At 39.9% G+C, this 11883-nt stretch overlaps 1 protein-coding gene and 1 long non-coding RNA gene across 9 annotated transcripts; both read left to right on the top strand.

Annotated features, from left to right (window-relative positions):
* The first annotated feature begins 2730 nt into the window (after nt 1-2730).
* Nucleotides 2731-3788, top strand: LOC147871102 (uncharacterized). Of its 2 annotated transcripts, none has more exons than XR_015532810.1 (2): nt 2731-3081; nt 3177-3788. It is a non-coding gene; the product is annotated as an uncharacterized LOC147871102 (long non-coding RNA). The 2 variants fall into 2 exon arrangements; XR_015532811.1 differs by having other exon boundaries at nt 2731-2930.
* A 1096-nt stretch (nt 3789-4884) lies between these two features.
* On the top strand, nt 4885-11677 carry LOC147871103 (transcription-associated protein 1-like). Of its 7 annotated transcripts, XR_015532813.1 has the most exons (6): nt 4886-5359; nt 5832-5929; nt 6429-6514; nt 6785-7513; nt 10424-10503; nt 10632-10870. XR_015532813.1 is itself a non-coding variant. In XM_087341200.1 (5 exons), exons 2-5 carry the CDS (start codon nt 5917-5919, stop codon nt 7362-7364), a joined length of 333 nt encoding a protein of 110 aa, XP_087197326.1. In that variant the 5' UTR covers nt 4885-5359; nt 5832-5916; the 3' UTR covers nt 7365-8459. The 7 variants fall into 7 exon arrangements, 3 of the variants coding, with proteins under 3 accessions (XP_087197326.1, XP_087197324.1, XP_087197325.1); XM_087341200.1 differs by lacking the exons at nt 10424-10503; nt 10632-10870 and having other exon boundaries at nt 4885-5359; nt 6785-6967; nt 7314-8459; XR_015532812.1 differs by having other exon boundaries at nt 10424-10870.
* The last annotated feature ends 206 nt before the right edge of the window (nt 11678-11883 follow it).

The following is an 11883-nucleotide window of genomic DNA, read 5'->3' on the forward strand; positions in this document are numbered from 1 at the left end:
AATTAAAATGTCTCTATCCTCCAAACCCTTGGACATACATTGACGAGACTCTGACATGAAGTTGATATATGCGTTCCCACAAAGTGGCATAAGGTTTGTCTCTCAGATGCCTACAGATCGGGAGATATTTGCCTTTTAATAATTGACTTTCAAATAATCTCGAAAAATTAAAATGTCTCTATCGTCCAAACCCTTGGACATACATTGACGAGACTCTGACATGATGTTGACATATGCGTTCCCTCAAAGTGACATAATGTTTGTCTCTCAGATTAATACAGATCGGGAGATATTTGCCTTTTAAAAATTGACTTTCGAATAATCTCTAAAAATTAAAATGTCTCTATCGTCCAAACCCTTTGACATACATTGACAAGATTCTGACATGAAGTTAACATATACGTTCCCTCTAAGTAACATATGTTTCGTCTCTCAGATTCCTACAGATCGGGAGATATTTGCCTTTTAAAAATTTACTTTCGAATAATCTCTAAACATTTAAATGTCTCTATCCTCCAAACCCTTCGACATACCTTGACGTGACTATGACATGAAGTTGACATATACGTTCCCTCAAAGTGACATAAGTTTTGTCACTCAGATTAATACAGATCGGGAGATATTTGCCTTTTCAAAAATTGACTTTCGAATAATCTCGAAAAATTAAAATGTCTCTATCCTCCAAACCCTTGAACATACATTGACGAGACTCTGTCATGAAGTTGACATATGCTTTCCCTCAAAGTGACAAAAGGTTTGTCTCTCAGATGCCCACAGATCGGGAGATATTTGCCTTTTAAAAATTGACTTTCGAATAATCTCGAAAAATTAAAATTTCTCTATCGTCCAAACCCTTGGACATACATTGACGAGATTCTGACATGTAGTTGGCATATACGTTCTCTCAAAGTGATATAAGTTTTGTCTCTCAGATTCCTACAGATCGGGAGATATTTGCCTTTTAAAAATTGACTTTCGAATTATCTCGAAAAATTAAAATGTCTCTATCCTCCAAACCCTTGAACATACATTGACGTGACTCTGACAGGAAGTTGACATATAGTTTCCCTCAAAGTGACATAAGGTTTGTCTCTCAGATTCCTACAGATCGGGAGATATTTGCCTTTTGAAAATTGACTTTCGAATAATTTCTAAAAATTTAACCCATTGACAGGGGCTTGCTCTGTTGTGGTAATTGTGTTGCAAGTGTGATAGCAACTTAGATATGAATTATGTGAACGTGTAAGGTGTGGATGTCTAGTTATGTGTGTGGGGTGTTCTACGGAGTGTAGTAAAATAGTAGAAATGTCGGCCGCAATCACATTGCGTGAATAAGAGTCTGCTTCCTGGAAAGAATATGTTATTTCCTTTTATCTGCTTCTTCCGATTTCACATTCTCAGTTCAAGCTAATGCCACAGAAAGATCTTCAAAACGTCTGCAGTTTCACTCGTTTAGGAAGTGCGGTGATGAAGATCTCTGGCATAGCTATACCGGACAGTCTTGATAATAGTGGGTGTCCGTTCTCTGACCCAGGAGGGCTTTAAAAGTGTGCTGACCACGCATTACTTAGTTTGTATTTTCTCTATGTAAATCTGTAAAGAGATGTCAAAGCGGGAGGTAACGGGAATACTTTGTGATCATCACCGAGAGGGAGTTTCCAAACAGTCGTTAACGGGAGATGCGCAATAGCAGTTGTCCTATGATCGAAAAGTGTGACTTGCCAGTGATGAGATTGCTTTTTGTAAGTCAGGTAAGTGCAATGAGTTTTCTGGATTGTGTGTGTTTTTCTGCAAGTGGTTTTCAGCGAATATTGCCGGCATTAATTTTGTTGGTAGTGTATTAAGTGTTGATTGCTGCATGTGCCAAAATGGAGTCTGACGAAGTGAAGTTGGTGTTGTTGAAGTACGGTCACCAGTGGGCTGGGTCGTTGGGTGTGTTATAGATGCTCGTGAAGTACAACCTGGTGGCAGAGGGGCTGTGTAGTGGCGACATATGCAATAATCGTTTATAGTGCTTCGTTCATTGAGCTGTAGTTTACGAAATCCCACCTGTTTTCATAAATGATGGAAGATATTTAGGTTATGGAAATGTTTATTAGTTGGTGTCTTATAGGTGATGTTGGTCGTACTTTTCAAATGACTCAGCTCGCGAGACGTTTTCGCCCTTCTGCAAAATTACTTGTGAGAAATTATCGCGTAGGGAGAATGTCGGTGCTGAATTTCCGTGATGTCTTGAGTGCCAACATGAAATGTGACGAGGATAAGTTCGTGTTGGAAAGGACGTGGACGATTTCACTGGGTGATTTATATGTAGACGTGCAGGTATTCAAGAGTTGTGTCTGGTATCAATCTGAGCAGTATCATAACGGCGACCGACAGGTTATGTGACAAATGTGCCCTAGGATGTAGGCGATGTAGATGAAAATTGTTGGCTACTTGTTTCATAGTGCTTTGTGCTAAGTTGATTGAGCTGTAGTTTATTGGGTGTGGTTGGATTCATAAATTATTTTATGATTTTTGAGGTTATGGAAATGATTGGTAGTTGGTTTCTTATAGGCGAAGTTGGTAGCTCGTTTCGCCTTAATTTTTTTCTTTACTTCCTGTCGTTTTTAAAGGAGAAGATGTGTCACTAAAGGTATTCACGGAATAAAGTTTGAGGTCTTCATAATTTTACAGTCTTTGGAGTGGTATTTCAGTCAGCATTTGGTTCGGCAGTAACGTGTAGTGTTCGCGGACGGGCATGTACCTCAGGTGTATTGTCGGTAGATGACAGGACAGTTCGTCAGGGTGCGCACATATTGATCATTGAATATCCCTCATGCTCCGCCGGTGGCGGGATGTGTTCGCTGTTTTTCAGACGTTGCCGTCCCTGCGTGCGAGAAAATGGCGCTGCTCCTCTGCTGTTATTGTTTACTTCGGACGGCGTGATGGTAGGATGCATGCCCAGTCGAGTGCAGCTTTACTCTCTTATATTTCCAATGCTTGCAAGTTTATTTGAACTGATGTTTGTCATCTTTCTCCTGTGTGAAGTACGAAAAGTGGGAAATATTTTGGTTGCACGAAAGGCCGGATTAGTTGCCAGTAGGTTATTAATGTGGTGTAGAGTGCCTTCGTAGTAAGAATTAATACTGGTCTCTCAATGCGGATGTTTATTTCTGTACATGGTTTTGTTTCAGGTAGGCGTGAATGCAAGCATATGGGATACTTCAGCCGTTATGCAGTTTCGAGTCCATCATTACTACGGAGGTAGCAAGACTTTGCTCCGGTAGCTGACATGACCACTGTGCATGATGGACACAATTCATCAGTCGATGCGGTTGGGATGACCCACAGACTCGTGGTGGCAGCCTCTGTTTTTGTGACTTGCATGTGGAAATTCAGTAGCTGTTGATTTAACTTTGTGCAAGAGCTTATCGCAGTGAAGAAGCTAGAAGTAAGCAGCTAGGGTTACAGGTTGTAATGTTGGTTATGTGGCCACCACACCACACCACACCACAGTTGCCCACTTTTGATTCCTAGTGACCAAGTATGGGGTGTTCGTAGCATGCCTCACAATGCCACAAGGAAGACCTCAGGCCCTCGTGCGATTATATACCTTGCTTTCCGAGGAGGTGTACTGTTATAGATTTAGTGGGAGTGCCTAGTCTGTCTCAAAGAGGAGTTTGAGATCAGGGGATGTGCTGAGTAGCAACTTTCATGTGAACTGTAGCTGTAGTGTGTGTTTACTGGCATCAACGAAGACATGGAGGACCAATTTGTCTGAATATCAGTGTTTCAGAAGATCAGTTGTGTGCGTGATGGGGAAGCAGCTTATTTGGAGTTGGAGATGTGAAGAACGAGACAGAACGAAGCACCTGGAGTGTTTGTTACTTGGATAAGGAATTGCATTATTCAGGTATGTTAGAGAGTAGAGTTTGTTTGCATTCCATAGATCCTTCTTAGGAGTAATCCAAAGGATGCAGTACAAGTCATTTCATACAATAAACATAAACTTCAGGACTTCATTCAATATACGTAAACCTCGGTACTTTTGACAGAATTACAAGAACGTGTTTAACATATGAATGTACATAACCTTCAGATTTTGCAATTCAAGTATGAAAGCTAATTTCAGTGCAGGCTTGAATACATTTATATCACAATTTAGAGTTTTAATTATTAAATAACTTGACACGTGTAAAGTACACTCCTCTTTGACATTTAGCAGGGTTTACATCTTGTAATTCAATTATGTACATCTGTATTTCTTTTAAAATTATCCAACTTTTCCACCACAAATGATAGCAAGCAGAATATAAATTCACTTGCAAGTGGAAGTATATTAAATTTACGAAATTATTCTCTATAAGGTAAGCAGCTTTTGACACCTGCCATTGTTGTGATTATTTTCTTTTGCATGTAAAAAGCCTTAATAGTGTGTGTGATAAGGAATTGCATTATTCAGGTATGTTAGAGAGTAGAGTTTGTTTGCATTCCATAGATCCTTCTTAGGAGTAATCCAAAGGATGCAGTACAAGTCATTTCATACAACAAACATAAACTTCAGGACTTCATTCAATATATGTAAACCTCAGTACTTTTGACACAATGCAAGGACGTGTTTTATATGTGAATGTACATAACCTTCAGATTCTGCAATACAGGTATTAAAAAAAATTACAAATTAATATACATAAACCTCAGAATTTTAAATAGAAATGCAAAACCACTTTAAATATAGATTATAGATATACATAAAACTGAAGAAATTTCAGCAGAGGTGAAATAAACTGCAGAATGGAAAGTGTGAGTGATGAGGTGACCTCTCAATGCACGCTTGAACACCTTTAAATCATTTAGAGTTTAAATTGTTGGTGGAAAATTATTAAATAACTTGGTACGCGTATAGTACGTTCCTTTTTGACGTTTATTAGGGTTAGCATAGACTATACAAAAATTATATGCTTGTAGTTAATTTTTATTTCAGTGTTGTTGAGATTTGTCAAACTTGTTTCCACTTGCAAAATAAAAGTCTAGGTGTCCATGAAACCCAAAGTTTCTGGAAATAAATATGACATGCGCCCTGATGTGGAGAAAAGGTGTTTAGAGTATTACAGTAAGTGCAGTACGTGAAAGTATTATAACAATGCCGCATGGAAGTTACTGTAACTAAAACATTTCACTTTCCTTAGTCGTTATAACTTGAAACTGTTGCTTGTGTTTTCCAGGTCGTGGAGACAGCATCTAGTGCTCAGAAGTCAAGCACGACGGATCCGTTCTACCGTCGTCAGTGCTGGGAAATAATTTGCTGTTTCTTGGTGGCATCCCTGAATTTTAATGATGATGAGAATAGAGTGCAGCAGCTTTTCTCCTGTCCAAGGTATATAAGAGCAGTTGGAGGCAGAAGAATATTGTCAAACTAACCTCATTCTTGATATTAAAATAGTGTACAAAATAAAAGATGTTTTTCCAGCCTGATGGTACTAACATGACATAACAGATTGTTAATCACTGGCTTTTCTTCGCAGAATTGTAAGCGAGTCCCAAGGCAGTCTATGAGGCACTGATATAGATTTTTCTCTGAGCACCCAGAACTCATTATTTACTGGTACAGTGAGCCCGTTAGAGGCTGTATCACAATTAGTTTGTGTTTAGTATCCTGCCAGTACCAGGAGGCTTCTACAAGTAATGTATTTCTTTGTCATATCATAAACCCAGTTTTCCCATTTGCTCTGTGCCTCTTACATCAGTTGCTGATTTAGGAAGCAGCTACTGCATTGGCCACTGTTGTGACCATTGAACATTAGGATGTGAGTGTAATTATCTGTACTCATTGTGATTCGCTGTTGCAGTTTTGATGATCCACATGTGGAGATCTCCGCAGTCCATGGGATTCCGTTCAGATTGCAGGACAAGCAAGACAGAGCCACTCACCAGATGGCAGTCACAGGTAAGTTCATCCATTTGAGTAAATTGTTTAATAAACTTCTTTTCTGAATTACAATGCCATTATTGAAGGAAGAAGACCTTTTGTCCTGAAAAGTAGTAAATGGTTTTAATGAAATAAAGAACTTGTCTATTTCTTCTATTGAGACTACAAAGAAACAATGAAGAACGTGATTTTTCTTTGCCAGTTTAAGGAACCACATTTTGAGGCTGACCTCCACATAGTTCTATAATTGAGAATGCATGGAGTTTACCTCCATGCTCCCACTGCCTCATGGCATTGCGCTTAGTCACAACGATAACTTCAGCTGATATAGCGAACCATTAAATGTTTAAAAACCATAATCGGTGTTTGTTTTCTGTAAGTCCAAGTGGTGTTAGAACCCAAAGACCACTGTGAGAACCTGAAATCTCTCTTAAAACCACATTTAGTACGTGAACTTGTTGAAAGCGTCTGCTTCATATCTGGAACAGCCAGTAAGGCCTGTTGTGTAAGTTGGTAGGAGTGTTTGTTGCTGCAGCCATGAAAGAGTTACGACGGTGTTCCTTGTGTGTCACTGCACAATGGTGGCGATATCACAGGCAGCTGGTGAGTTCAGTTTTATAAATTTAGATTGTTCAACATTGAAACAATTTATATTACTGTTGGTGAAGTTTCCACCTTTGCTTCCAGAAGGCATTATAAAGTGGCATTACTGATGGTGATATGGAAAATAAATCTAATTGATACGGCTACCTCTTGCCCCTTGTCGGTTGAATTCACCTTAGTAGTAGAAGTGCTACAGATGTTGGCTGTGTTGTAGTGGCTTGCCATTTCTTAATCTTTCATTTACGTCCTTTCTTTATGACATCAAAACAGGCGAACCTGAAGGGCATGGACCGACTGGTGTTTATAGACTCCCTTGCTGTCATAATGGGGCACGAGGAGAGGGAGCCGTGTAAGCCGGGACACCTCGGCTCCAAACAGACGGCAAGCGAACTGTTCGTTAAATATCCACTGAATCAGTGGCAAGGGAAGTTGCGTGGGTCTGACGTGACGTGTGTGAGTTGTAGAGTTTGTAGTTGCAGTATTATGACGTGTGGAATAATGGCCCACTTGGCGAATGTTTTAAATTTGCTGGGGAGGAGGAAAGAAAGGCTCCAGTATGAATCTGTGAGCGAGGGAGTTAAGAATTTGTCAGGTCGCTGGTTGTGACCCGTATTTAAAGTTAACTTGTGAATGGGTTTGTAATGAACTTGACAGAATTTGTCTTCTGAAAATGGAAGGTCCTTGTTCATTGGCTAAGGTGGGAGTGTTAACTGCTTGGTGAAGTAAAACTGTGTGTTCTTAGAAGAGTGTGATGTCTTGATTTCTTGAATGTGAATGTATTTTCTCTTTCTGGGAGTAGCAGATTACGAGAAACAGAATGATCCTTCAGATTTTACTGAGCACCACGTGATCCGCGTACTGCCAGCCAGAGAAGCGTTGAAGTACGTGCGGCAACAGTTGGCAGACCGACTTGATGTCAGAAGATTAAACCTGCTGGGACAAAGAAGGAACCTCGTATCCGCAAGAGACTGATATCGGTCTGAACCAGGCATTCGTTGTGTGAGTACATGAGCATTAGAATGTATTTGATGTGGTTGTTGTGTGAGAGAGATGAGTCTGTCCAATTTTATTAGGTACTTTAGATGTTGTGATTGTAAGTGTGAGAGTTGATATGTTGAAAGACGTAAATGTGGTGAGGGATTGGCATTATTGCAGTATCTGTGGTACGCTAGAGGCATTCATGATATTGTTCATAGGATATCAGAATGTGAGGTTTATTTATCCTTTTTAGACGAGGGTGGTGACTATTTGTGATAAGGTTTTGTTACATGTGAGATGTGTGCAGTGCTGAGGAGCCTTTAATGTGGTCTGTTTACTAATTAATAAGTGAGCATTTGCCAGTGTAAGTAATTTAGTTTTGTGCACAGTGAGCGGAGCTGCCGGGATATTTTCTGTGCTTTTGGTTAATTTTGAGAGTTTGCTGTGTTGAGCAAGGGGATCGGTTACAAAACTTGTAAGTTTGTGGTGTGGTGTTCGTTATGAATTTGGATTTGCTTGCAAAAATGGAGATGACTGTCAGAGGTTCCATTTATTTGAGACTTAACCATAAGTTGAGAGTTGTCAGGTGTCAGTCTCATGGACATGTGATGAGGCTCAGTATTACTTCTGGTATATTCCGTGGTTGCGTGTGGGGTAAGGGGATTTGCATTAGGATTGAGGAGTGGTTTGGTTGGTTGGAACCAAGTATAGAAAGGCAGTGCCACTTATGTGGGTCACAATGTACCAGTGCTGGTGTTGTCAGGATTGTTATTTTATGTCTGTAAAATGGTTGTGAAGAGTTCTTGGCTTACGAAAGACTAATTTGTTAGTGTTGTCAGTCAGATTGTTTATAGGAAGAATGTAGAGATTGTGTTTTTGTGTGTGTGAGAGAGAGACAGGCCGAAGTTATTGACCATTTAGTTTGGTTAAAGATTGTTGACCTGGAAATGAAATGATATATGATGTCTGTTTGGTGTTCGTTGACCACCTTAGCTGCTCCCTCATAAATATATTTTTACATAACCCCTCCTTCCTCTCATCTTGGGCTCCCATATCGCACCCACTAAAACCCTCAGTTATTTTTTTAGAGGGCAGAAATCAGGAAGGAAATGCATACAATACGAAACCCGTGTCTCCCCTCCTTTCATTTCTAGAACTACTACTGTAAGAATCCGCGCTGAAATGGAAGGGAGAGGACTTTAAGTGGTACAGCTCTTTTGCAGGATTTTTGTTAAAATATTAGAGTGTTTGAGCTGTCTGTGAGTGAAGATTCCTTTGCGTATGATTCTTGGAGGTAGAACGTAGCTTTGTTTGTTGCACGTTTTATTGATCTTGTTATTGGGTAGTCAATCAACATACGATCACGATGTTGAAGGGGTCCCGGGATATTAATAAACATTGTGACCACAATCAGAAATTCTCGTGTAGACATGCTGTCAATTCAGTAATCAGCGTGCACTAAAACTCATCTCGTAAAACTGTTTATTGACGTAATGTCAGATACAAAATATTGTTTTGTAGAATTGCTTTCTTTATTTTGTTGTGTTTCTACTTGTTACATTGAGATTGCTGCTGCTGGTGTGTCATGGAGAGATGTTTCCTCAAAGTAAGAAATTTTTGGTGGCTCTCCTTTACTTAGTGGGGAATCCCCACGTCCACATTACAGAATGTCTAAGTATTTGCGACCGGGTTGGTGGCCCCAGCACCCTGCCAGTTTCTTTGGCACTTACAGTCATCCTTCCATCATGTTATGTGAATTGGGTGTGGAGCGAGGGAGAGAAGGCAGGCAGTTGTCTTCTGGCAAACTGCTGCTTCTGTAATTGCTGGAAATGTGACCATACGAGTAACCAAGACTTTGAATAAAAATCTGCCCCAAGATGTGGGCGTAGGTTTGCGGATTGTTTTAAAAAGGGTAGCAGAAAAATTGAACGTAGTTTAGCGTAATGAATGGCGCGTTGCTTTGGTTAACAAGGAAATGATCATTTTTTTACCGTAGCCGAAACAAATTATTTACGAACACACAGTCACGAAGGTCATATTGAACGGCTTTTCGCTTTTGCTTTACTTCATCGTTTTGTCGTCTGATTTGACTTCGTTTGTCCCCACCATATTCCTACGTGATACGACCATAATTCGTTGCGTTGGATACGTTACTGGGCGGGGGAAAAGGGTCCCTTTGTAATTTATGAAAGTGACATTTGACAACTTCCTGAAGCGTAGCCTAGAACGTTTGTACATTGGCCGACAGAATTCGTGTATTTCTACATTGTTTTGAGGTCTTGTTCGTCCTCGTAATCGTTAGAAAACAACTCGGCTCAATTTGAATACTAAGAAAAGTGTTAAAACTAGCTACTACGTGTTTGTCCAGGAAGGCACTGATGTTTTGTAGTTGGTAATATTCTCAGTTTGTTACGATTCTAGTGAGGCAGTCAGAAAGGGAAAGAATGAGCACGGAAGTTGCATATGGCAGATCAGATGTTTGGAAGAAGATGGCAATAATGATGATGACAGTAATTGCAGTAAACTTGTCTTCGCGATGTGTGTGTTACTTTTTCTTCAGAATCGTCACCTTTACTCGGAACACCTGATGTGATCTGGATATGCCATTCTGGTCGCTGTGGTGTGACAGCAGATAGGTTGCGGTGTTTAAATATCAGTGTTGTAATGCAGTTTGGAATAAGCAGGGTTCCTAATGACGTAGGATGTGGAAAGAGGCAACTCCATTCTGAATGAATCTGGTTTCATGTGGAATGTCACGGCCATTGCACTTTGAAATTTTCTGGAAACTCGGCTATGCTGTCAGAGGAATTTTGCACTTATCTTCATCCAAGATTGTTTCCTTCCACACAAAAGTCTGAGCTACGCCGCAGTTTAAAATATAAGGTGACATTTCCATTGATCTGTCTTTTACACGAACATTTGTCATTTCAGAGTTGGTGACCGTGAAATAATGACTTTCTGTACAGACTGGATGCAGCGGCTTGTTATCGTTTAGGTTCAGCTGTAACAAGGTAAATGTTAGGTGGAAGGAATATGTTGTTTGTGGCAATTCTTACTAATATAGAATATCGCAAGTTCTTATCTAATAAAAGAATTATTAAGAAATCTGTCAAACTGCCCTCCACTCTTTCCATTTTAGTTTTGATTAGATCGATCATTGCTGGTGGACGTCGTGGTCTCATACAATTGAACAAAGTTTGAGGTAAGGGATTCCTATTTATTATTATTGTTCATCACATTTATTGTTTTCATCTGCATTTTTGAACTCGTGTACGAGAATTAGACTTGTCTTCTTTTTAAAACAATTTCAATTAACATTAGATTGACTTGTGTGTGTTCACGGCAACATTGATAATAAAAGAATATTCCAGTAGGCAATTAACTTTTTACAATTTTAAAGGAATTAAACGTGTTTCGTATCCCAGAATCTAAATAAAAATATGTCGATGCTAAGAAGTGGGGTTTATATTCTCAACAATAATTCTAACGCTTTTCATCTCTTGATACATCGACATTATTAAAGCGTTTTAGGGAACTGAGAAGAAATTTTATTCCGGTTTCACAAGCCTTAATTATCGACAAATCTCCCTCTCATTATCTCCCTACATCAGCAGATTAAATCCGGGGAATGTTTGCTATTATTGAGTGCAAAGAATTTATGGGTGCAAAACGTGGTCTCTCTCTTTCAGGGAGGAACATAGACTGTGGGGCTCTGAGAACAGAGTGTCGAGGAAGATGTCTGGACCCAAAACGGGAGTGGGACGGATAACAGAGAAAAATGCATGACGAGCTCCTCAGCCGATGTTTTTAGGGCGAGTTGAAAGTTTACAAGGCCTGAAGGGAACACCTCGGCGTAGGTGGGAAGATAACATTAAGACGAATCTTACGAAGATGGGTCTCAATGGAGTGAACTGGATGCAACTGACTCAGGATAGACCCCGGTGGTGGGCTTTTGTGAACACGATGATGTACCCGACAGACATTAAGGTGGCTCATAAATCCTTTGAAAGTGTGACAAAGTTCAAATACTTGGGAACAACAAAAACGATTCAAAATGATGCTCACGACGAAGTTAGGAGGAGACTAAATTCCGGAAATGCTCGCTACATCTCAGTTCAAAATATTTTGTCTTCCCGTCTGATTTCTAAGAACCTGAAGATTAAAATATACAAAACAATAATCTTGCCTGTTGTGTGGTATGGGTGCGAAACATGGTCTCTCACTCAGAGGGAGGAACACAGATTGCAGGTGTTTGAGAATCGGGTGTTTAGGAGGATATTTGGGCCTAGGAGAGAAGATGATGGGGCATGGAGAAAACTGCACAATGACGAGCTTAAAAATCTGTACTCCTCCCCCAATATTGTCAGGGTGATTAAGTCGAGAAGAATGAG

The sequence above is a fragment of the Zootermopsis nevadensis genome, unplaced genomic scaffold (assembly GCF_977971745.1).
Source record: "Zootermopsis nevadensis isolate Lab colony 2312 unplaced genomic scaffold, Znev_1.0 Znev_ptg000065l, whole genome shotgun sequence".
Classification (NCBI taxonomy): Eukaryota; Metazoa; Arthropoda; class Insecta; order Blattodea; family Termopsidae; genus Zootermopsis; species Zootermopsis nevadensis.